The sequence below is a fragment of the Aquarana catesbeiana genome, linkage group LG10 (genome assembly GCF_042186555.1).
Source record: "Aquarana catesbeiana isolate 2022-GZ linkage group LG10, ASM4218655v1, whole genome shotgun sequence".
Lineage (NCBI taxonomy): Eukaryota > Metazoa > Chordata > Amphibia > Anura > Ranidae > Aquarana > Aquarana catesbeiana.
Window position 1 is genome coordinate 213,705,706 of NC_133333.1, and position 25,968 is coordinate 213,731,673.

The 25,968-nt window shown below is 43.1% G+C and overlaps 1 protein-coding gene across 2 annotated transcripts in view; it reads right to left on the reverse strand.

Moving 5' to 3' along the window:
* Positions 1–25,968, reverse strand: part of KIRREL3 (kirre like nephrin family adhesion molecule 3) — a 1,308,166-nt gene that overhangs the window by 584,830 nt on the left and 697,368 nt on the right. For both annotated transcript variants that reach the window (XM_073603284.1, XM_073603286.1), the window contains exon 2: positions 6,099–6,155. In XM_073603284.1, coding sequence (XP_073459385.1) covers positions 6,099–6,155 — 57 coding nt within the window. The remainder of the gene's footprint in view (positions 1–6,098; positions 6,156–25,968) is intronic.

The window sequence follows — 25,968 nt, forward strand, 5'->3', positions numbered from 1 at the left end:
AGGCTCCTTCCACCCAAAACCATTTAACCACTTGCCGACCGGGCCATAGCCGAAAGACGGCAACAGCGCGGTCGGCTTATTCTGGGTTGACGTCCGTGGGACGTCATTCCAGAATGTTGCTCCCCTGCGCCCCCTGGGGCGCGCACATTGGAACATTCGTCAGGACCCGGCGCATCACGGATCACGGTAAATAGCCGCTGATCGCAGCCATTTACCACGTGATCGTTCCGTCAAATGACGGAGCGATCACGTGTAAACAAACCGTTGTCACGTCATGACGCCGGTTCCTCCCTCCTCTCTGTGTACAAATTGGTACAGTGCGAGGGGAGAGGGGGAGAGATGGCAGCAGCGCTGTGGGCTGAATGTTTAGTGCCCACAGTGCTGCTCAATGTCAATACACTGCAATACTCTGCAACACTGTGCAATACTCTGCCAATACTCTGCAACATGGTGCAATACTCTGCAATACTCTGCAACACTGTAAAACTCTGCCAATACCTGCCATTACTCTACCAATATTCTACCAATACTCTACCAATACTCGACCAATACTTGCCAATACTCTGCAATCAATTTTAACAGAAACAAAGAATTTTTTTTTTTATATATCGAATTTTCAGTCTTTTTTGATTTATAGCGCAAAAAATAAAAAAAACCCAGCGGTGATTAAATACCACCAAATGAAAGCTCTATTTGTGTAAAAAAAAAAAAAGGACAAAAATTTCATATGGGTACAGTGTTGCATGACTGAGTAATTGTCATTCAAAGTGTGAGAGCACCGAAAGCTGAAAATTGGTCTGGTTAGGAAGGGGGTTTAAGTGCCCAGTGGTCAAGTGGTTAAGTTTGTGGTAAATGCTAGAGCGTTGCCCAGTAGCTATCAGAGACTGCAGACTTGGAACAAAAGATGGCCAGAGACAATAAGCACGCAACAAGAGATGGTCAGAGACTGCAGCCATGTAGCAGGAAATGGTCAGAGGCTGAAAACAAGCTTCAGAAGACATCCAGTCATACACTGGAGACATAGTACATGAGATTGCCTGAAATCACTGTTTTTAAAGCCCCTTTGCAAATCAATGTTCTCAACCGCCCACTTAAAATGAAGAGGATCAGAGGAAAAAACATTAAAAGAGAAAAAAGATGGACAGCACAAAAAATGTAAGATAGGATGAAAGAAAGAACCAAACTGTTTAACTACTAAAGCTAGTCTAAAAGAATATTTTCATTCACTGACATCAAGTATCAAAATACAGACTGTCTGTATCAAAGAGCTGCATGGGGCCCCCAGGCCCGCAGGTTGGGCAGCAGGGTTCTATTCTATCTATATGGAATTCCAATATTGACTTTTCCTGGGTCTGCTTCTTTCACAGGGGTTTCCACTAGAGCTGCACCATTCTGGCCAAAATGAGAATCACGATTTTTTTGCTTAGAATAAAAAGATCACGATTCTCGCGGCGTAAAATCTTTCACATTATACAAAAAAAATTGGGCTAACTTTACTGGTTAGTTTTTTTTTCTAATTCATTAAAGTGTAATTTTTTCCCAAAAAATTGCATTTGAACGACTACTGCGCAAATACAGTGTGACATAAAATATTGCAACAACCACCATTTTATTCTCTAGGGTCTCTACTAAGAAATATATATATATATATATATATAATGTTTGGGGGTTCTAAGTGATTTTCTAGGGGAAAAAATGATTTTAATTTGAAACCAACAAATGTCAGAAAAAGGTTTAATGTTTAAGTGGTTAAACTTCCCTCAGTTACACACAGAAGTGTATTCCTTTGATCTAAAGGACAAATAGTTACAATGTTTATACTTAAGTTCCACTGTTAAAGAATGTTGTGATTCTTGGCAGACTGCCCGGTTTTTGATGGCTGTCGGCTTTAGCAGAGCAAAGAGAATTCTCTGCATAGAAAGAATCGGGAAATACTTTGTCAGGATCGCAACAGGGAAACATTTGCGATAATGATTCTTAACGATTAATCGTGCAGCTCTAGTTTCCACCATAAGGACAAGTTCCCACAGGCGTATGTAAGCGTACATTCGTGTGAAGGGCTGTTTTTGTTTGCATGTGATGCACAGATGTTCTGTTCATTCGCATGCAGGCCCATTTATGTTTATTGGGATACAGCAGCTGCACAGACACAGCGATTGGTCCCAATATGACAGCCAAGCAGGTGGCATTGCCTGTCTTCAAACACAGACAGTATATATTCAGGGACACACCTGTGCTCCTACATGGCTATCAAATTGGGAGTGGGACCAGTAGACATGAATGGGACTGCCTGCATGCAGACACTCATAACACCTAAGCATCCTGTGTGGGCAAACATGACTCTTTGCATGGATGTTCGATTAAATGGTTGTAAACCTCAGACATAAAATATGAACAAAGCATATCCCTCTATAGTGTGTACTTGTCTCAATCCAGAGTACCAAGTGCCATTTATGTCTGCTGCTTTGTTCCTCTGCTATCATGAATCACTTCTGACAGTTTTTCCTGACACCAAGAGAAAAAAGGTGACAGGGGAGGGAGTTCCAGCTGATGGACAGCCTCAGCTCTGTTCCTGTGAGCTGTGTGAAGGAGGTTGTGTCTCCTCCCTCCAATCAGCTGTCAGAGTTCTCTTCACTGAGCTCTGCAGAGAGTAATTTCAGCTCTCCTGCCCCTTTTTTTCTGAACTCTCATGAAAGCTTTATAATTCAGCACTTTGAACGGATGTGGAGAAGAGAAGACTGCAGATAGACAAATACAACTTATGTGGGAGGATTTGTTTCATCTCTGTGTATCACCTGAGGACAGTCCCTTTGCTAGGTATAAGTAAGGGTTTACAACCACTTTAAGCATGCCCATCTGATCAAGTCCTAACAGTTAGACTTTTTCATTTATTTTATAATCCAGGAGAGGTGGGAAAAAGCCAGAGAGATTTCACTGCTGGAGTCTCCAAGAAGTTTTGAAAAGCCTTGGGGTGAATTAGATCATTGTACTCAATCTATACACTTAATGTGGATGGGGGAATCCTTCCCACTGTGCTATTGTATTCTGAAAGTGGGGAGAAAAATCTGTAGGCTGTCTGTAATAGGGATGGAGGTCACCAGGGGTGTCCCGTCCATTAAGGGCGCACGGGCGCTGCTTCCCCTTTCTATGCTCCCGCCCCTCCTATCCATGCTTCCGGCCCCTTGCAGGATAACGAGCGCATTAATTACAGCGGCGGGGGTGTTTTTTGAAGCACCGATTAGAGCCAAAGGCTCTAATAGACTTCAAAATAGGGATGACTCCGGGCGCAGAAAGTGCACTCACAGCCCACCAGGGTGTATTAGAATTATATCGCTATTCTAACACTGGTCCTCCTCCCGGCAAATCAGGAAGCGGGTATGAGACCCATCACCTGATTGGCTGAAAGGGCAGACAATCCTATTGGATGCCTAGGAGGAGGGGAGGAGCCGCATTGGCGGAAGCAAAGAGGAGAGGATACAGGAGCCAATGCACGCTTTCCGGATGCCCGCTGACTGGATGCCCGCTGCACAGATCCTGCTGCCCAGATGCCCGCTGCCCGAATGCCCGCTGCACGGATGCCCGCCACCTAGATAGGGTAAGTGCCAGACCGGCAGACAGCAAGGGGGGGTTGAGGTGCCGCAGGGGGGGTGGTTGTTTGATTTACCTCAAAAAAAAAAAAAAACACCGCCACTGGAGGTCACTATTGAACTAGGGTCAATAACAATTACCCTAGTTAATCACCATTGAACTAGAGTCGATACACATTTTTTTCACACAAGAATCCACCAACATTCTACCAGAATTCACACATTTTTCTATCTAATGAAAAATATGTGGGAATCTTGGGTGAAAACCGTGTGGATTTTGGGTGGACGACACTTATAAGCAAATTGTACGTATTGTTCATATGTTCCTATGTTGATCTTTTTTCTGCAAAAAAACAAAACATAAATAATATAGTTTCCTAACCAGCTGCTGACCGCTCACAGTAAATATCCTGCGAATGGGCGGCCGGTATGGGCACAGACAGTCATGCCATGTACATTGCCGACCTTCTACTGGGTTTGGGGCACGCTCCCCCTGCCGACCCGTGATGTGAATGGGCACAGCACAAGTTTGGCAGCAGATTTCAGCAAATGATTTAGGCTGAAACCTGCTGACCGGCTGTGTTCAATCACACACAGAGTTCTGTGTTTACAAAGACACAGAACTCTGTGCACAGGGAACAACGATCTGGCTTTTTCTTCTCCTTGAAAAGCAGCGAAAAAAACAGTCAGATCAGAAAGTAAAAGCATCTCACATTACACATTGTTAGGCACACAGTTAACCCCTTGATTGCTCCTAGATGTTAACACCTTCCCAGCCAGTGTCATTAGTACAGTGTCAGTGTACAGTATTATCTCTAATCAACGTATAAGTTCCACTAGCAATGTCAGTGTCAGTTAGTGACCCTCCCAGCCAGTGTCTGTTAGCGCCAGATTACCCGCCACCCTATCACAGTCCCACTATAAGTCGCTGATCACGGTCATTGCAGTAGAGTGTCTTTAACTGCGTAAATTCCAGTATATATATACACCATAGCTTTGTAGACACAATAACTTCCACGCAAAACAATTAATACACACTTATTAGGATTTCTTTCTTTACCAAAGATATGTAGCAGAATACATTTTAGTTTAAATTTATGAAGAAATAACATTTTTAGATTTCTTTAAAAAAAAATAGTCTTTTTTCATTATATATATATATATATATATATATATACCGTATATATATATATAAAAAGAAAAACCGAGTGGTGATCAAATACCACTAAAAGAAAGCTCAATTTGTGCGGAAAAGAAAATGATAAAAATTAATTTGTGTACAGTGTATGACCATGCAATTGTCAGTTAAAGTAACACAGTGATGAATAGCAAAGAATGCCCTGGTAATGAAGGGGGTAAAACTTTCCAGAGATTAAGAGATTTAAAAAAAAGTATGAAAAAAAAAAATTGATGCATAATTACTTTTTGTATATTTGACTAATCTATGGGCTCTGGCTGACCAAGGCTTCACATGGATGTATTAAAATACCCCTATCTATGCTGGATCATTCTGGAACTAGCAGAAACTAGACATGTGCACTGACAAAAAATTTGTTTGTTTTCATATCATTAGTGTTTTTGCTGCTTTCGGAAATTCGAAAATTTCGGAAATTCGAAAATTCCGAAATCCAAAAATTCGAATTTCCGAATTTTCTAATTTCTGAATTTCCAAATTTTCAAATTTTCGAATTTCCGAATTGCCAAATTTTTCAAATTTACGAATTTCGAATTTCAAATTTCAAATTTCCGAAATGTTCTAATTTCCGAATTTCGAATTTCCGAAATTTTCCAATTTTCGAATTTCCGAATTTCAGAAATTTTGAATTTCAGAATTTTGAATTTCCGAAACTTTGAATTTCCGAATTTCGAATTTCTGAAATTTCGAATTTTCCAATTTCTGAAATTTCGAATTTCTGAAATTCTGAATTTCCGCAATTTGACAATTCGGAAATTCAGAAATTCAGAATTCAGAAATTTGGAAATTAACAAATTTGACAAAATTAGTTAAAAAACGAATTTGGAACTAAACGAATTGCACATGTCTAGCAGAAACATCAGAAGTAAAAAACGGTGCGTCAAACACTGGAAGATGTACCTAGTGGCCATGGATGCTTCCCTTTTTTTGATTCCTGTATATTGCTTGTTTTAGCAACTGCCTTTTATTGCTAAATAAACATTTGAGAAAATAAATAAATGGCGCATAATTAAAAAGGTGTTTACATGCATTCTATTTGCCAGTATATTCATGTATTCTAGTGACTGGAATGAATCTATGTGCACATTAAGGCACATATATGTGTAAATTATTCCAATAAGCTTCTCTTCCAATGCAGGTATGGGGCATTTGTTTTCCACCCTTGAATGCTGCTCTAAAATATGAATGTGCATGGACACATTGGCTGGTGTACGCATTAAAAAAAAAGAAAAATGCCTTTAAATGCAGCATTTTTCTGCCTGTGTGCATGAGACTCTCAGCCATCCCCAGCAGACAATAAGCAAAATGGAACTCACCTTCAGACATTTTACGGAACTTGTCCTTCGACATAAATCCCAGAGCCAGACCAAATTCTGAAAAAGAATCACAAAAGACAGGAAATTAATCACACCACCCAGTTGGAAGTATACGTTACTGTATATTTTAGAATGAACAGTGTTTTTGAATATGGGGGAAATTTTTTTTAGAAAGAATGGAGTCTGACCACTTTTCATGCTGGATTCTACTGAATTCACCCACCATGCGTAGGAATTCATGTGGGATACGTATGGCAATTTAATCTGGGTTCAGGGGGCCAACGCCAAACTACGCAATTAAAGATATTAGAGAATACATCAAATACAGGGCCGTACATAGGGTGGTAAAGGAAATACTACCGTAATGGAACTGGGTTCCATTAGGTCGGGGGGGGGGCTCTGGCCCAAAAGGAGCTACCCCCCTCTACTTACCCCCCTTTCCTTCCCCTTTGATCGTCAGTGGTAGACAGTAAGGGAGAGAGGGAAGTACTGTGAAGCATTCTATTGGGAGAGAGGTGGCCGTCTACACTTAAGTCCCAAAATCAATGTTTTTTATTTGCAACCGAAAAATATTTCAACCAATCAGGGCTGGAAGACATAGCATTACTCGCCTTGTGAAAATGGCAAATGTTATTGAAGATACTTATTCCACTGAAGGATTTGGAAAGGTGGCTCATGTGCCCCAACCCACTGGAAGCTCGTGACAACTGTGCTTTATAGATTTGGTAAACCTTCCAACAGCATAACTGGAATTCACCAGATAGTTTTTTTGTCTCTTTATATCTACAGTATATCAAAATGTTTTACTTTAAGGTACATTTAATTCTTTATGCTTAATAGTGATAAGCGAAAGAAGGTAAAAAAAAAAAATCCACTCCATTATGGCAGATACTTGATAGTGAGGTCCTTTAGGCCTCTTTCACACTGGGGCGGTAGGGGGCGTCGGCGGTAAAACAGCGCTATATTTAGCGCTGTTTTACCGCGGTATTCGGCCACTAGCGGTGCCGTTTTAACCCCCCGCTGGCGGCCGAAAAAGGGTTAAAACCCCTCGTATAGCGCGGCTGCAGCCGCGGTATTGCCGCGGTATTGCCGCGGTATAGCCGCGCTGTCCCATTGATTTCAATGGGCAGGAGCGGTTTAGGAGCGGTGAATACACCGTTCCTTCACCGCTCCAAAGATGCGGCTGACAGGAGATTTTTTCTTCTCCTGCCAGCGCACCGCTTCAGTGTGAAAGCCCTCGGGCTTTCACACTGAACAAACAGCGGAGGCTGTTTTGGGTCGGTTTGCAGGCACTATTTTTAGCGCAATACCGCCTGCAAACCGCCCCAGTGTGAAAGGGGTCTTAGTGAGGTCCTTCTCTTCAATAAATCATTGCAAGTATAAAGACCCTGCTTCCATAACATGATGGAACCCGCCTCTCCCCTGATCTGTGGTATCATTATTATTATTATACAGGATTTATATAGCGCCAACAGTTTTCACAGCACTTTACAACATGAGGGCAGAGAGTACAATTACAATACAATTTGATACAGTAGGAATCAGAGAGCCCTGCTCAATAGAGCTTACACTCTTATGCCCCGTACACATGATCGGACATTCCGACAACAAAACCGTGGATTTTTGCTCGAAGGGTGTTGGCTCCAACTTGTCTTGCATACCCACGGTCACACAAATGTGAAAATGGCCAACAATTACGAACGTAATGATGTACAAGACGTGCGGCGAGCTGATAAAAAGGAAGTTCAATAGTCATGTGATATCTCCATTACAAACGCTAGTTTTACAAGACCGAGGGCTTCGGGCTCGTACTTGATTCCAAGCATGTGTGGACTTTTGTGCGACGGACTTGTGTACACACGATCAGAAAGTCCAACAACAAACATATGTTGGCGGAAAATTTGAGAACCTGCTAGTCAACATTTGTTGGCAGAAAGTCCGACAACAAATGTCCGATGGAGCATACACACGGTCGGACTTTCCGCCAACAAGCTCACATCCAACATTTCCCGTTGGAAAATCCGATTGTGTGTATGTGGCATAAGAGGAAGGGTCAATTGATAAAAAAGATAATCACTGTGGGGGATGATCTGATGGACAAAATAATAGTGCAGATAGAGGCAGGATAGCAGGATAGTCCTCTTTGAACAAAAGGGTTTATAGGGATTATCTAAAAGTGGACAGAGTTGGAGATAGTCAGACAGATTGGGGTAGGGAGTTCCATTGGCTGGGAAAGACGAAGTCCTGGAGATGAGCGTGGAAGGAGGAGACAAGGGAGCATATATGTGTGCTCCGCTATCATTTATCACAGTGGGTTAGAGGTGAACGTTAACAGATACAAAGTTTATGAGGGTGTCGGGTTCTGGTGGACTGCACACTGGCTACTCTCTGATGGGAGGTAAAGACACATGGGTAGATTTACTTTTGGTAAATTTGCACTTTGAAAGGGAATTTGTTCTCTTACATCGCATTCACATCTATAATCTAATCATGTGCAAGCAAAAATGCTGTTCTTTTTATTTTCCTGGTTCCTTTCTTTATTCTTATCAAGTGAAATTTCACCACTCTGGGGAAAATACCCTTGCAGAGTGAACAGCCTATTTGCCTTTAGTAAATTAACCTTTACCCTATTGACTGGTTGAATTTGCTGATTCTGGCTGCAAAAACAACCACATCTTAACTAGGCCAGAGTTCTCATTGTAGATAAGGCCCCAGAATTTGCTGTGGCTCAGCCAGGCCTATGAGTGATCACAGAAAAATATACAGTTATGCTTGCTCGATAGATTGAAACCCTCGTCTGTGATTAATCACACTAAGCGTTATCTCAGCTGACACGAAATCTACGTTTCACGGGCTTCATATGGTCCGTTGAGCTTCCTATGGCTGTGAATGATTACCCATCATCTTCATTATCCAGACCAGATCATTAAACAATAACGGGAAGGAGAAATGATAGCATATTGTAATAATAATAATAATGACACCTTCCGATTTTCTTTATTTCTCATTTACTTGCACGACAATGTTCACCTTTCTACGGGACTATTAAGTATGTCAGTTTCAGAATCCTAAATATCATATGTGCATAATAGATGGCAAGTGTTTTAGTTATCACAAGTCAAGCAGCAGATTCCTGGTATTAACCCTTACTTAAAGGATATCAAAAATAACAAGAATAAACAGTTTGGGCTTTAAATATAATTTAAGTGCACTGTACACCTAGTCCATCTTTCCTTTAGTTTCCTATGTATTCACCCAAACAAAGAAAAAATCTGTTATAGATGGAGTGATCCTGTGAATCTGCACACAAGTTGACCAACGGGCTAGCAGCTGACCCCCGTCCTCCTTTTTTTGTGCATCAATTCCAGTGATCTAAAAAAACAGCAAATCTCCCATATGCTTTCAATAGCACTGTACTTATCCGTGGAGTAGCCCCTGCCAGGATTCATGGCAGGTTCTCAGCATAATAGTGGAATAATTAGCCGCTGCCACCCAGATTGTGCCGCCTCGGGGCCTAAACTCAGCAAAACAAAGATTTCATATTTATTCGGTGGCAGCCAGCCCTGAACTTAAAATTCTTATCACCTGCCTGGATCCCAGCGGAAATGTCGCCGGTGTTTTATTCATGATCAGTTTTTACTAAACCTTGTTAATCTTCAGCGCACCTGAGGGTCTGTCCAAGTGCAGAGCAGATAAGGTGTGCGGGCAATGCGATAGGGGACGCGGGGAATTGAAGTGCTCTAGATGCCGGCAGTTTGGAATTAGGTCACCGAGTTCCAGAGACGAAGTTCTATCAGACTCGAGGGCAGTGCTCTGACCTTGGCCAAGGTCAAAGGTGGATTTAGCTGCAGTTTGCACACAAGGGAGCGCTATAAAACTAACCTGTGGCAGTTGTTTCTAATTACAATGCAGCGAGGAGATTTTTGTAGATTCAGCCAAAACTGCAACAGAACCCCTGCTACAATTAATCCTGCAAAGGCTGTGAAAACCATAGGATTTTTTTTTGTTACATCACATAGAAGACGGTAATGAACAGCCACACTGACACCAATCTGTAGTCAGCTGATAAGGTCAGCGTGCGTCACTATTATCAACTCTCAATTATTGCTAAGGCAATTTCCTTAAAGAAGAACTCTGCCACAAGCAAAACCATCTGTGGCCCTACTGTTGTCCCATGGCTACAAGAAAAATATGCCCCCTTGTCCTAGGATGGGGTACCACTGTAGCAGTACATTAGCCTTGTGCCTTGTGTCACGTGTTAGCGTGCATTGTATTAGGACAGACCACATTTCCTGGGGAACAGGCCATCCTGGGGACTGGTGAGATGGCTATTCGCCCATTGCGATACTGCTAGCAGGGACTGAGCCACTGAGAACTGGACACCAATGTACCCAGTCCAATACTGTACCCATACTGCACTCTATACTGCACTTATTGCAAACCTAGATTGCACCTACAGTATACCAACTTTATACTGCATTATACGAAACCTTTACCGCATCTGAACCACATCTACCTTGCACCTGTGCCGAGACTATACTGTAAATATACTGCATGCACGTTAACCTGGACTATCGTTAAGTCCACCAATGCTCTCAAAGGACCCCAACGATGGGGCAGAAGAACATCTCAAAGGACTGCCCGTACCATAAAAATGATTCTGCCCCCTTTGCTACCATCCTCCTTTTCTTTTGGATAGTGCATACCCAGTCGATCTAGGACTAGCATCGCCACCATAAATTCGCTCCGGCAGTATAGTTCCAGCACTTAGTAGATTAAAGTTTACTACTGCTTACTGTGGCACTTGAGGCAGCCTTTTTACTGTTTATGCTGATCTGGACATATAACAAGGCCTTCTTTACGGGGGAGCACATACAGGGGGCTGCACATACAGGGGGTTCTTCCAAAGAAGTGGGGTTCTGAAAATAAGTGACACTTCTGCTCTTGCAGCATTCATCTGAACATTTTCTTCTCTCTTCACAGGTAATCTGCGTTTATATTCCCATGTCCTGCAAACTGAAAATTGACTGACCGCTTATATACATTTTTGGTAATCTGCGTTTATATTCCCATGTCCTGCAAACTGAAAATTGACTGACCGCTTATATACATTTTTGGTAATCTGCGTTTATATTCCCATGTCCTGCAAACTGAAAATTCTGCTCTTGCACTTCAGCGATTTGCACAAAGCTAACCATAGCAGATTGCAGGTGATCTCATTTTCATATTATCTCACCTTCTCTGAAACATGCTCTCTTTACCTCTCCTCCTCTTCACAATTGCAGCCTCTCTCCTCAAGCTCTCTTTTCTACATCCCTCTGCTCCACCACACAATCTGTACATATCACCCTCACTTCTCCCCTCCCCCTACTACTGCACTCATCACCTCTTTCTAACTCCAAGCCCACTTGCTAACATACCCCCCAGGATACTAAAGCATGTCCCCTCATACAAATCATATTCTCATATTACCTCCCTCACTCTTCTGCTTCTCCTAATCGCTGGAGATATTTCCCCAAACCCTGGGCCTCCCTTATTTAACTGTGCCCAACACACCCATCACCATCACCCTACACCCTCTGGCAGTAGTCGCAATCTACACAATTTAGTCTCCATTCCTCTTCTTCCCAACGCCAGCCTCCCTCTCTCCTGTGCCCTCTGGAACGCCCGCTCTGTCTGCAACAAACTCACTGCTGTTCATGACCTCTTTGTCACTAATTCCTTTAATCTACTTGCTCTCACCGAAACCTGGCTCCACGAATATGACACCCCTTCTCCTGCTTCCCTCTCCCAGGGTGGCCTTTACTGGACTCACTCCCCTAGGCCTAATGGACGCAAGGGAGGTGGAGTGGGATTCCTCCTATCCCCCCAGAGCACCTTCCAGGTTATTCACCCTCCTCCCTCTTTTTTCCCTCTCATCATTCGAAGCCCACTGTATACGTCTATTCTCTCCTACTTCCCTAAGAATTGCTGTGATCTACCGGCCCCCTGGACCATTATCGACTTTCCTTGATGAGTTTTCTGCCTGGCTACCCTACTTTCTCTCTTCGGATATTCCCACAATCCTTCTCTGTGATTTCAACATCCCTGCTAATACAAACACTCCCGCTACTTCTAAACTTCTTAGTCTAACCTCTTCATTTGACCTGAAGCAATGGGTACAGGCTTCTACTCACTCTGGTGGCAACACCCTTGACCTTGTATTCTCCTACCTATGCACTCCATGCAACTTCTCAAACAATCCTTTTCCTCTCTCGGACCACCACCTTATTAGTTTCTCTCTCCCCCTGTCTTCCACCACCTTTCCCTCCAATCGCCTAACCATCACCCGTAGAAACTTTCGCAGCTTCAACTCCTGTCTCCTCTATTCTGCTACTGACCACCTCTATGACAAAATCTCTCCCATGTCCTGCCCCAACCAAGCCATGTCCATCTACAATAAATCTCTGTCCTCCACCCTGGATAAGCTCGCTCCCCTCACTACACGCAGAATCAGGCCTCGACCCCTACAACCCTGGCAAACAGATGACACTAAAATTCTCAAAAAACGTAGTCGCGCTCTTGAGCGTCTGTGGCACAAGACTAAGTCTCTCAAAGACTTCAACCAATACAAATCTGCCCTCCAAATATACTATTCTTTCCTCCACATTGCCAAGCAAACCTATTTTACAACTCTTATTAACACTTTCTCATCCAATCCCCGTAAACTCTTCTCTACCTTCAACTCTCTACTTTGTCCTCCACCGCCTCCACCCACTGACTTACTCACTGCCCAGGAAATCGCTAATCACTTCAAAAACAAGATTGATACAATCCGTGATGAAATCTCTATTCTACAGGTATCTCCCCAGCTAAGACCCCATGTCAACAGATACAACTGACACTCCCCCTATTCAAATCTACTACTACAGATGAAGTTGCTAAACTCCTTTCTATCGCCCACCTAACCACCTGTCCCCTGGACCCTATTCCCTCTCAAATGCTACAGTCACCCTCTGACCCCATCCTACACTCTCTAACCCACATCTTCAATCTCTCCCTCACCTCTGGCATCTTCCCCGATGCTCTAAAACATGCACTGGTCACTCCCATACTCAAAAAGCCGTCCTTGGACCCTACCAATCTTAACAACCTACGCCCTATCTCCTTGCTCCCCTTTTCCTCTAAACTCCTTGAACGCCTGGTTTACAACCAACTGAGTGACCACCTCATAAAAAACAACCTTCTTGATCCCCTTCAATCTGGATTTCGCCCTCAACACTCCACAGAAACTGCTCTTTTAAAACTCACAAATGACCTACTAACTGCAAAAACCAATGGACACTATTCTGTACTCCTACTTCTGGATCTTTCAGCTGCCTTTGACACGGTTGACCACCCCCTCCTCCTCAAAAAACTTTACTCCCTCGGTCTCCGTGACTGTGCTCTTCAGTGGCTCTCATCCTACCTATCCCAACGCACCTTCAGTGTCACTTACAATTCTACTTCCTCCACTCCTCTTCCCTTCTCTGTCGGGGTCCCCCAAGGTTCTGTTCTTGGACCTCTTTTATTTTCAATCTACACCTCTTCCCTGGGTCAGCTGATAGCCTCTCAAGGCTTTCAATATCATTTCTATGCTGATGACACACAAATCTATCTCTCCACCCCTCAACTCACTCCATCAGTCTCCTCACGCATCACTAACTTACTAACCGACATATCTGTATGGATGTCACACCACTTCTTCAAACTCAACTTGTCCAAAACCGAGCTTATAATATTTCCTCCCCCACGTTCCTCTTCCCCCGACTTCTCTGTCAAGAGCAATGGCAAAACCATCCACCCGTCCCCACATGTCAGGGTACTAGGTGTTATCCTGGATTCTGAACTCTCCTTTCAGCCCCACATCCAATCACTTTCCAAAGCTTGCCGCCTCAACCTCCGCAACATCTCTAAACTACGTCCCTTTCTAACCAATGAAACCACAAAGCTCCTGATTCACTCCCTGGTTATCTCTCGCCTTCACTACTGCAACTCACTCCTCATTGGCTTACCTTTAAACAGACTATCCCCCCTTCAGTCCATCATGAATGCTGCTGCCAGACTCATCCACCTTACAAACCGCTCAGTGTCTGCTACCCCTCTCTGTCAATCCCTCCATTGGCTACCACTCGCCCAACGAATTAAATTCAAAATACTAACAATAAGTTACAAAGCCATCCACAACTCTGCCCCCAGCTACATCACTAACCTAGTCTCAAAATACCAACCTAATCGCCATCTCCGTTCCTCCCAAGACCTCCTGCTCTCTAGCTCCCTCATCACCTCCTCCCATATCCGCCTCCAGGACTTCTCCCGAGCCTCGCCCATCCTCTGGAATTCCCTACCCCAATCTGTCAGACCGTCTCCAACTTTATCCACTTTTAGGCGATCCCTGAAAACTTTCCTCTTCAGAGAAGCCTATCCTGCCTCCATCTAACAACTGCACTATTTTCTCCATTAGCTCATCCCCCACAGCTATTACCCTTTTGTATCACTTGACCCTCCCTCCTAGATTGTAAGCTCTAACGAGCAGGGCCCTCTGATTCCTCCTGTATTGAATTGTATTGTACTTGTACTGTCTGCCCTAATGTTGTAAAGAGCTGCGTAAACTGTCGGCGCTATATAAATCCTGTATAATAATAATAATAATAATAATAATAAATCTAGTCCCAACTGTTAATTACTTTGTATGATAAATTGTGTTATTAACATTGTTAATTCAGTTTATGCTTGCCTAGTTACCAACCATATTGAGTAACAACATATTAAGTTTGCCTTTACTACCTTGTTTGGTGCCTGACTAAGTATTGCTTTCAGTGAATTTCTGTGATATTGTGTTTGTACACTCAACCTGGTGTGTCAGAGGGGTTATCTTGAGAAGGTCAAGGCAAAAAAACAGAAGACCCACCCTATCCAGCCACTTGCTTTCCTATTTTTTAAATCTTTTGTTGCATCTCAGTGCTGCGAAATTCCTGCAGCCGCTTCCTGTCTGGATGCACTCCAGTGGTTGCATTTCTCAGGACGGGTTGCCTGATCGTGAAAACAGTGGGCCATGTCTCCATATTATGTGTTGAAAAAGCCACTTGTAGTCTCCATCTGAAACTCATGTGACAAGGTGAATGCCCAGGAACACAATTTGGGAGACTGGAAGTATGGTCGATCTATAACTGGATTTTCCTGAACAATGATCTTTTATGGCAGGTTCTCCCAGGATTATTTTAATGAAAGCTGCAGATTTAAGATGTTAAAGCTTCTATGAACTTTTAGTTATAAGGTTTACATCAACTAGAATTAGATACTTCAAACTATTGATAGCTTAGACTTCTGGATTTGATCCCCATCATAAGGCTGCACAAAGGACGTTTAGCGTTTAGTTTAACTGATTTTGGGAGGTGGTGCAATACATTAAGGGTCCATGAACACTTCTTGCCTGCTTCTTCTGAGTTTTGTGTTTTGCCCACAGAAGCAGTTCAATGTTATCCTATGTGTCCATGCATAATTAGGAGGTTTAGAGGCATATTTTAAGCTCAGCGCCTAAACATTGTACAAAAATGCTCTATACAAGCATTTTTTTCCTGCCAAGGGAACTGGCGTTTTTTTAAGCCCAGTGTGCATGGAGCCTTTTGCAGCGTACACACGGTTGGACTTTTCGACCGGACTTGTCTGACGGACGCCGACGGACCAAATCTGACGAACAATCCGATCGTGTGTAGGCTTCACCGGACCTTCAGAGGACTTTTCCTGTCATACATCTGACGGACTTTAGATTTGGAACATGCTTCAAATCTTTACGTCGTAACTCCGCCGGACCCAGAAATCCGCTCGTCTGTATGCTAGTCCGACGGACAAAAACCGACGCTAGGGCAGCTATTGGCTACTGGCTATCAACTTCCTTATTTTAATCCAGTGTATGTCATCACGTACGAATCCGTCGGACTTTGGTGTGATCGTGTGTAGGCAAGTCCGTTTGTTAAAAAGTCAGTCGGAAGTCCATCGAAAGTCCACTGGAAAGTCTCTCGGACCAGTCCGGTCGAAAAGTCTGCCCGTGTGTACGTGGCCTTAGAGGCTGGATTGGAGGATCATGCAGCCGTGATGTAATGGTGTGCTGCCAAGCTATGCTGAAACTTGTAGTGTTTACCGCAGTTGTACTAGGCCCTTGTACAGGCTGGGAGTACCTTTGCAATTTATTATCTAAACAAGCAGTATCCCATGATGACTCAAGCCAGACCACATCTCTTTAATTCCCGCACAAGGCTTGAAAGGTAATAGTTTCCCACTTACCCATCTGGGTAAAAGGACTCCAGAGCAACTGAAAATGCGAGGACCAAATGACTCAGCCATAAAAGAATTCATGAAGTGAGCCTACAGTATACAGAATTATAATCTCTACTCGAGAAATTAGAACATGGATTCCTGAAGTACAGACAATTCCGCCCTTTGAAATTGAGCAGCTGTCCAGGATGTGGCATCTCTGTGTCACCTTAGGAACAGGCCCCCTTTGATCCTTTCAAGCCATGGAAGAGGGGGGCTTCGAACTATCACTAAGGAACAGATGTGTGTAAGACACAGGTCTTGGCCCTTAAAGACCGCAAAATGTTTTTTTTTCCTTGCACACAAGCAGTTCTGCTATTTTAAATCACCAATTGCCAAGGTGAAGTCAACAGTATCTGAGCTGGCGCCAGGCGGGAAATGTAGGCACATTTTAGAGAGCTCCCCAATCAGGATTTAAATCGCTTGCGTGGTTACAGTGTATCAGAATATGCAGAGCTGGAATAAAAGAAATTCAAATGCTGCAGCCATGTCTGTGGCAACGATTACAAATTAGCTGGAAGCACATGCATTGGTTTCAAATTAGGGAGCTGTATTGACAGCAGCACAGTTACTTTAAACTGTATTGTGTGCAATGGGTAGTTTATTATTAGGATGCTGGAGAAAGGCTGACATTCTTAATGCAAGCCCACAGCATTATGGAACAACTCTTCCTATTATAAAGAGCCCACCCAAAACAAAACATGAACAAAGAAATACATTATTAGTGGCTATATCCCTGGAGTTAATTTTTTAATTAGTATAGTGACCACATTGACTTTTAATGACACTGTAAAGTTTCCATGGTGTAGAAAACATACAATATATACTGTATATTTCCCATAGGCCTCACTGGTGAGATTTCCCTGTATGTTTATGTCTCTGCCCCTCCCACAGCTGTAAGCTTTACCTGCAGCATTTTGTGTCTCTGCCCCTCCTACAATGTTGAGATTTCTCCATAGTTGTTTGTGCCTCTACCCTCCCCCGGTGGTGTCCCTGCCCCGCCCACAATAGCGAGATTACCCCGCAGTCATTTCTGTCCCTTACCCTACCATTCAGTAGTTTGTGTCTCTGCCCTTCTCACAAAAACACAACCAAAGTGTCACCCTTATAACATTAAATTCCTCAATTATTTATTTATTTTACATTAAGGAGAATACATTAGTAAAGTGTCAGGCTCGGTTCACATATGTGCCTCATGCGGCTCACAGCAGGGGTCCAGTGTATGCTGGTTCACAGTTTCAGCTCCGATTTCAGCCCAAACTTTGGGCTGAATTTGGACCTGGAACGGACCAAAAGACGCACAGTGTTTTTCTGCAAAACGCACCAGACCTGCTGTGGAGATATGTGAACCGGCTCCATAGAGAGCCGGTCAAAATCTCCTGCTATTGCAAATTGGATGCGGAGATGCCGCATTCAATTCGCAATGGTGTGAACCCAGCCCAACACCATTATTTATCCTAATAAAGATGGTAGCAGGCAGCACAGTGGTTAGAATTAGAAGGCCTTTATTGTCATTGTAAACGTTATAACAAAATTACAATTCCAATATTACAAAGTTAGCACTCATGCCCAGCGGCATTGGGGTCTGTAGATCAATTTTCCGCCAGGACACTAGAGTTTGCAGCATCGGGGTCCCTAGATCAAGTCTCTGGAAGGACACTATCTGCATAGATGAGTGAGCACCAGTAGTTATGGTGTGAAACATGTCAGCTGTTGATTTCATCTTTTGCTGTATGGTTTTTAACCAATAAAGAAATCGTTGTTGGAGTGCGGCCATCTAGATTGAGTTCTTTTCTATATACTATCTGCATAGGGTTTGCATGTTCTCCCTGTACTTGCGTGGGTTTCCTCCCACATTCCACAGACATACTGGTAGGCTACAGTGTTACCAACCGCCAGTATTTTTACTGGCAGCCAGTAAAAAATGGGCACTTTTCTTCTGCCAGTAAAAGAAAAATATTGCCAATAAAAAATATGGCTGTGACACTTGGCGGAGACCATCCAAGTGCTTTCTACATTGCATTTACACTGTGCTGGCAATGTGTCACGTGACGTCATAGTGCAAGGGAACAGAGCAGCCGGAGCCTTATGTGCAGGTCTGTGGAACGTGAAGGAAGGCAAGCTGGGAGTGGACTGAAAGGACCACCTGGCATGCAGAGAGTGGGTCACTGTGACTCAGGAGGGGACGTATCATCAGTGGCGTCACTAGGGTTGGTGTCACCTGGTGCAGTAAAATTTGGTGTCACACCCCCTACCCCCCCAGGGCCACTGATCAGCACAGCTCTCCCCCCTGTGTAATCCCCCTAATGTAACCCTCCCCCGTGTAATTCCCCCTAAAGGTGACGCCACTGCTTGTCATGTTGGTGAGGTGTCATCATCATCTGTGCTGCTGCACACTGCTGTCAGTGTCACTGGGAGAGTCAATTTCATGTGTGTGAGCCGCCCATTCAAATTTCTTGCCCTCTCGATTCCTGTCCCTGAGCTACTTAATATATCGAAAATAAAATAAGAAATATGTTTTTGCCTTAATATCTACCTTAAATCACTTTGCTAATTGCATATTGTACTTGTTTGTAGCCTAAATACTGAAATTTGCACTTAAAACTGGCATTTTGTAACTTTCGGATACGCCAGTAAAAACGTGATGGTGCCAGTAAATTTTGGGTGTTGTGTCAGTGAATTTCAATCTGGTACATTGGCAACACTGGTAGGCTAGTTGGCTCTAATATATGTGTGCGGGACTATAAATCCCAACTGCAGCCTCCTTTGGCAAACCATGGGGACACTGTTAAAAATAATAAAATAAAAATATAATAAATAATAATAAAAAGACTGTGTCTGCAGGAGCCCCAAGCATGGCACAAGTGCCGAGCCGCAGGTTGGGCTCCGGGGGTTTAAAGAAATAATTAAAAATGAGGAAATTTCCCAATCACATACATGACGGCAATAAAAAACAGACAGCAGTTACTCCGCTTTGCCAAAAAACAAGAAAAAACGAGTTGTGACTGGGCTCCAACCCGAATCCTCCACCATTAGGTCAGGGTTATCCTTGCATGTCTAGTAAATAACCGCACAGCGACCTATCAATAGAATAGGAAGCATCTGTGCAGGCGCTGTCTCTTTGTGGACCCTCAGTGAGATCTAGTCCCCCTTCCTTATTCCATATACATTAAGTAGCACTTAGGCTCTATTTTTTTAGCCATTGATTTGTATTAGATTGGTTAAGCCATTATACGCCAATTAAAGTTTCAGCGGCTGCATCAGTTAAACCGGCACATTTTAATTTCAATTAGAGCTTTGTAAGAAAGGAGAAACATCTGCTGCTGAAAATACTGTCTAAAAAAAAAAAAAAAAAAAAAAGATTTTATGGTTGACTCTTGTGCTTCCGACAAGGAGTGAGCTGTGCGAGGATGGCGAGGATGGCAGTGCTGCTGTCGTCATACGGTATACAGATGGGACGGAGGAGAATGGAACGGTCATTCATCAAATCCAAATATCTCAAATTTACCTCCAGCCAAGTCCCTGGTGCTGGAAATATCAAATATTGCTCAGGCATATAAATATATGTATAAACAACACTGATATATATCCTGTGATACCAAGAAGGAATAACAGCTTATTTTACTGTGGTGTCCACTAAAAGCCAGTGAATGATGTTGTAGTATATTTGAAGAGTTTACAGTCTGTGCTTTAACACGGAGTGTTTCTACCCTCCAGGTATGTGGCTAGGCATTACGGTGGTAGCAAACATTTGTTATATTGCAGCTTACCAATTCTTAGATGTAGTGGCTGCATTTGTTTTCTTTTTTAGGCTTTTTCTTTACTTTTACCTGGTGACTGGCCAGTAAATATGTTGCTTGTCAACAGACCAAGCTGTGGACCCTGCATTCACTGCATCTGGTCTCCCACAGTACACAGAACATGGAAATTCAATCCTTTTAGTAAATATAAACTGCTAAATAACTTTTCTCATCAGCAGTGTATGGTTAAAGCTTGTAGGAGGAGTTTTCATTCTGCTCTGACTGTCCTATGAGGCATGGCCCTCTGTCTGGACAGTGCTGATCACACCCTCCCCCCAAAAAAAACCTCTCTAGTAATGCACACCAAACTGAGCATGTGCAAAGTGCCTCCAAGGCTCTGTAATATCTGGAGATTGATTGGGGACAGTAAAAGAAGGGGAGGATCAGAAAAGACAGGATCAAACAGCCTTTTTACACAATGCGGAGGATTAACCCCTCAAGTTCCACAGTGAGTATAACAAGCATGCTTTACTGCATATACAGACTAATTTTACTGTTGTGGGTTTAGTAACACTTTAAGAACTGCCATCTATCTAACCCCACGTGAATGCTGCATAAGCTCTGCCTCCTCTCCACTAATGCCTGTCCCCTCCCTGTTAGGCACCTCCAGAATAAGTTCCTCCTCTAGCTGTCAGAACGGGGGATCGTGGGGAGCAGGGGACGATCCATCTGTAACATGTTCTATGTTACACCCTGCATATGGGTGTAACATGTTATAAAAGGGAAACATATCTTTTAAAGGGGAAACTGCAGTCTGCACACATATTTTGTAATAAAAACATCTTTGCCATTCTGAAGCTTCCCTCCAACCACTTTGCATATTATTTTATATATTCTGTGATTCTGTACTTGCCAAATATGCTGCAGAAATCTCCCTCCACTTAGCTGCAGCCATTTTAACTGGGGCAGCTGAAGCTGCTGCCTGTTCACTTAATGTATTTACACAGACACACAGAGGCACACCTCCAGCTCTGCAGCTTTCATTGGCCCTCTTATGACTCATCCCCCCTCCCTTCCTGGCAAACTCTCGCAAGAGTAAGAGAGAGAGAGAGCTGTGCATGATGTCATAAGCCTAGGCTTTTTTCCAGACAAGAAACAGGAAGTGGGCTGTATAAGGTATTTACTGGCAGAAAAAAATGTTTTACTATTCAAAGTTAAAACAACAAGGGCAGAAGATTTAATAGATGGAAAGATTAAAAAATTACTGAAGGTCCGCTTTAACTTCCGGTGTGCAGGGTTTTTTTGCTTTGGATCTCCAGGCTAAATTCAATAAATATAGTGTAGCCATGCCCCCATAGGAGTTGCTGAATATAGTGGTTCACCTGTCACCCTACCCAGCCAGACATCCATCTCTCAGTCACTCAGAGACATAGAACAGTCCATAGCTTTGTTTTTGATTTTTTTGTCTTTTTTATTGAGGGGATAAAACTTGGATGGGAAATTGGGAATTATGAGATGCCCAGAAATATTCAGAGCAAACTTGCTCGGGACTTCTATATACTAGTCTCCAGTATATACACTCCAGTCTTCTCTCCAGCACATACTCTTGCTTAAGACCTCTTATACTTCACTACTCCATCACTTCACTTGCTTCACACCGTTACTCCTCCAGCACTTCCCTTGCTGCAGACTGTCACTCCTCCAGACTAGTTAGCACAGCATGGTTAGGCCTGACACTACTTCAGCCAGGCATCAATGAACTGCCTTTTGCAGGCAGGGACCTCAGGCCTCTGTGGTGTAGAAATAGTTCAGGTGCTAACTGTCCTCTGTTCAACTACCACTCCCAGATAGCTCTCTTCAGGCCCTGCCAGCCAGCATGGCTGCATTGACCTCTCTCCACTGCCCTTCCCACAGTCCTCTCTTGTTGCTCTGCACCCATCTCATACTGCTATCTCTTAGTTCTCTCAGGCATGCCTCCCCAGTCCTCCAGACTGTGCTAACTGACCAGCCCTCTTGGCTGCGACCAGTTGTCCTCCCTGGAGACTCTTAGGAGTGTTCTCTCCTGCTGTCCTCTCCTTGCTCTCTCATGTGCCTCTCCTTTCAGGATCTCTTCACTCCTCCTGGATGCACCCGAGCCCTGGCCCAGGGTCACCCCCTCAGACTGAGGAGCTCCCTGTGGGCCCCGACAGCCTCCACACTTTCTCACTCCAGCTCTTTCACCCGACAACCCCTCCCCAGCTGGGCTGACCCCAGGTATTTAAGGAGGCCTGCCCCCTGCCAATCCGAGTAGGGGATTGGGCAAGGCTCCTCAAGATACCCCAGGCAGCTCCACCTTTCCTCCCCTCCTCTCCTTTCAGCACTTTCTAGAAGGAAGAGGGAGGTGACAGTGATGAGACCTGTGAGTCACCCAGCCCTGCCCTAGGCCACTCCCAGCCCAGAGTGAAAACTAACAGGCCTAGCCACCAGCTAGGCCTGCCTAAATTTTTCTACTCTCCAGAAAAATACTCACTCTAACACCTAACTAGAGCGTGCTACAATAGTTACTGATGGGGAGTTGCCCCTTCATCTCTCTTCCATTGAAAAATGTTATTTCATTGCTTTCACTGCCTGTAACATGATCTGTGAGTGGGGGGAAAAGTCTGATGAGCCAGAGGATTATCTCCCCTATTCACAATTTGTGCTACAGTCAGTGAAAGCAATAAAATAAATCTTGGAAACAAAATCAAGTAAGAATTTTTGGGAAAAACTGTTTTTGTTGGACTTTTTCCAACATATAACATAAAACAGTACAATCTACAACAACAATATACAACCCATAAAACCCACCAGGTCACAGAGCCCATCTAACATAAACAACTATCTAAGTAAAAGAGGAAACCCCCTCCCTCCTCCCCTCCTTCCTTCCCATTTGTGCAACATTTCCATAAAGTATGTAACAAAAAGAATAATGACCCCTCTAAAATTGATTAAATTTCAATTATAGTGCATTAACTATATAAAGCAGTAAGGCATCCCTGGCCATAACTAGGAACCCCAGTTCACCTAAGGCAGAAAGAATTCAACTTTGATGGTGACATCAGTGGAAAGACTCAATCAAGCATGTATGTGGCCGAAAGCCAACACTACCATACTTTTTCGAACTTTTTAGGGCAACCCCTACTCGAGTATGTGGCTTTATATAGAGGCAGATCCCTGTTGACAAGACCCTTCCAGTATGATAATGAAGGAGCCTCTGGTTCCTTCCAGCACAACATAATGACCTTACGGGCATAAAAAAGTGAAATTGAGAGGAAAGTCCTCTGAGCCCTGAGTTGTACTATCTCCTCTGCTAGGCCTAGGAGGTAAACCGAGATAGTGACAGGGAAGATATCTAGTAAATTTAGCCTGGAGACCTTAACCTCCTGTGCACCGGAAGTTCAGAGGTAGAAAGAGGATGAGGCACCCTGCTCAGATGATCTCTACAGAATCTATTAGACTGCGCAACATGATACAAATTTTATTACAGGTAAGTTAGGTTACTAAAGCTGTAGGGCTTAAAGTAGCTTTAATTACATTAATCGAAAAGCACCATATACATTGTGTATGTTCTTCATTTAGATAGATTCAGTTAAAGAGTTTGCGTCTACAGTTCCCTAGCAAAAGTTCAGTGTGTGCCATTCAGCATGATGAATACTCCAAGAACCTCTAAAAAGCACAAGAGAGGTAATGATTTTTTTTTTTAATAAATCCTACTATTTCACGGCTCTACTGTACACATTTATCAGAAATTATTGCAAGGGTGAACAATGCTCCCTCACATTAGAGATTTCTACCGTTCTTAAGAGGATTCTCAGATTTTCTTAATCTACATTTTAATTAAATGGATTGCAAAGTAAGCTTGCCAGTAATTAACAGTTATGCTGAAAACTGTCTAAGGAAAGCCCCCCACGTCTTGAATCTTTAAGGACAAAAGTTACAAAAACTGAAGCAAAATTGAGCAGCAATCCCCAGACTGGGTTTATCCCTCAAAAGAAGCAAATAATGTAGTCGCTATGGACAAGGGGTCCGCGTGTCCTCCAGTGTTCGTAAGCCAGCCCCACTGTTATTTATGATGATCACAAGTACATCCTGTCCTGGAGCACACACGGCAAGCTGACAACACTGATGCTAATTGTGAAGCAGTGGCTTTGCGTTGTTACCTTGTCAAATAATGTTGCTGGCAGGATCTCCAGGTAAGAAACAGGTTTACAATTTTTTTTTTTTTTTTTTTTTTTTTATGAATACAAAAAGGCAGGATGCCAAGTATACCAAAACATAGACTTTGGGTTTACATGCACAGTAATCTGGACATTAACCCTTAAAATTTACAATACTTGTTTAACCTGGACCTAACATGCAACCCTTTCTATTCACCTAACACTTAACCAAACCTGTAAAATTATTCCATAACAATGAAAAGTCGATTTTACCCTTGTTCTAATCATGACACTTAACGTAACACAAAACATTAACCCTTAACACCTGGACACTTTGTATATCATTTCAAATGAAAATGCTGCTTAAATCCTTGTGATAGCTGTAATGTAACCACTAACACTAACCCTAAAACCCCTGAAAAAACCTACCTCAGCCTGACCCTTAACACTAAATCTGAGCTAACCCCCTTACAATAAACACTTAAGGACCCTATGTCTAAGCCCTGATAGGAGGGGTGAAACACACGAGAGAAATCATCAGGTGAACTACCCTCTTTGCTTTATTTTTAACTATAAAGATCTTTGAGGAACTATGGACAATACGATGCACAGCTTAATTGTTTGAAGTTTGACACTTAATTAGGCGCTGAAAGCTACTACCCTTCTATGAGATCTCACAGTGCTAAAATCCATTGATCCAAGTTTAAGGCTAATGGAAACTCACAAGTGGCAGCCTTCTTCGTGGCAGCAGTGTGCCCAATAACATCTCTCCAACTATTCAACCTTCATTTTGATATATGCAATTCTGATCATATCTGAGAACTTTTATAGTTTGTAGTCACAGAGCCGCTTACAGCAAATGTTTGTTGGCCTCTTGAAGAAGAACTATGCATAACACAAGCTACTTCACCTTTCTACTCCCTCATAACACATACCAGAACATCTGACATAATAAACCTAAATATCATCTTAAAAATGAATTGCCGGGGGGTGTATTAATTCCAAATTGGGCTTTTATGGCACGGTGAAGCCGTAGGTATTGGTAAAATGTTATAGATTTGGATGTAATCATACATGCATACTTGGTAGAGCGTTCCCTGATACCCGACCCATCGCTACTTGGTTGCCGAGTGATTGGACGTCATCTTTATATGTATAAACTGTATCGCTGGTCTCTGTATGTACAACTATAAATAGGATACGTAATTGTGTACTGAATTGTTTATTCGTTGTGCTCATGTTCAGCATATTGGTCATTGTACCAACATGTCTTTCTTTTTATAAATAAAAAGAGATTAGAAAAAATGGATTACCACACGCCAGCTGGAAACAGAAATCAGACTTTCAGTGGGAGTGGCTTCTCTGTAAGGGTGGGAGGGGCACTTGTAGCAGGAATGGAGCTCAGGGTGGGTGTCACCAGAGTTTTCAGGGTGGGTGTGCTTATATTGCTAGTAGTCCAAAGAGATAGGAGGAGGTGTGGAAGTGGCACAGAGGGTCTCCAAAGCCTCAACCTGTTGTGCAGCCATGTGGTGCCTCAGTGGTGGTAGGAATCAATGACCAGATTAAATACATTTCCTTGCAATAGATTTTTTTTTTTTTTTACTTTGTATTTAGATGGAGCTA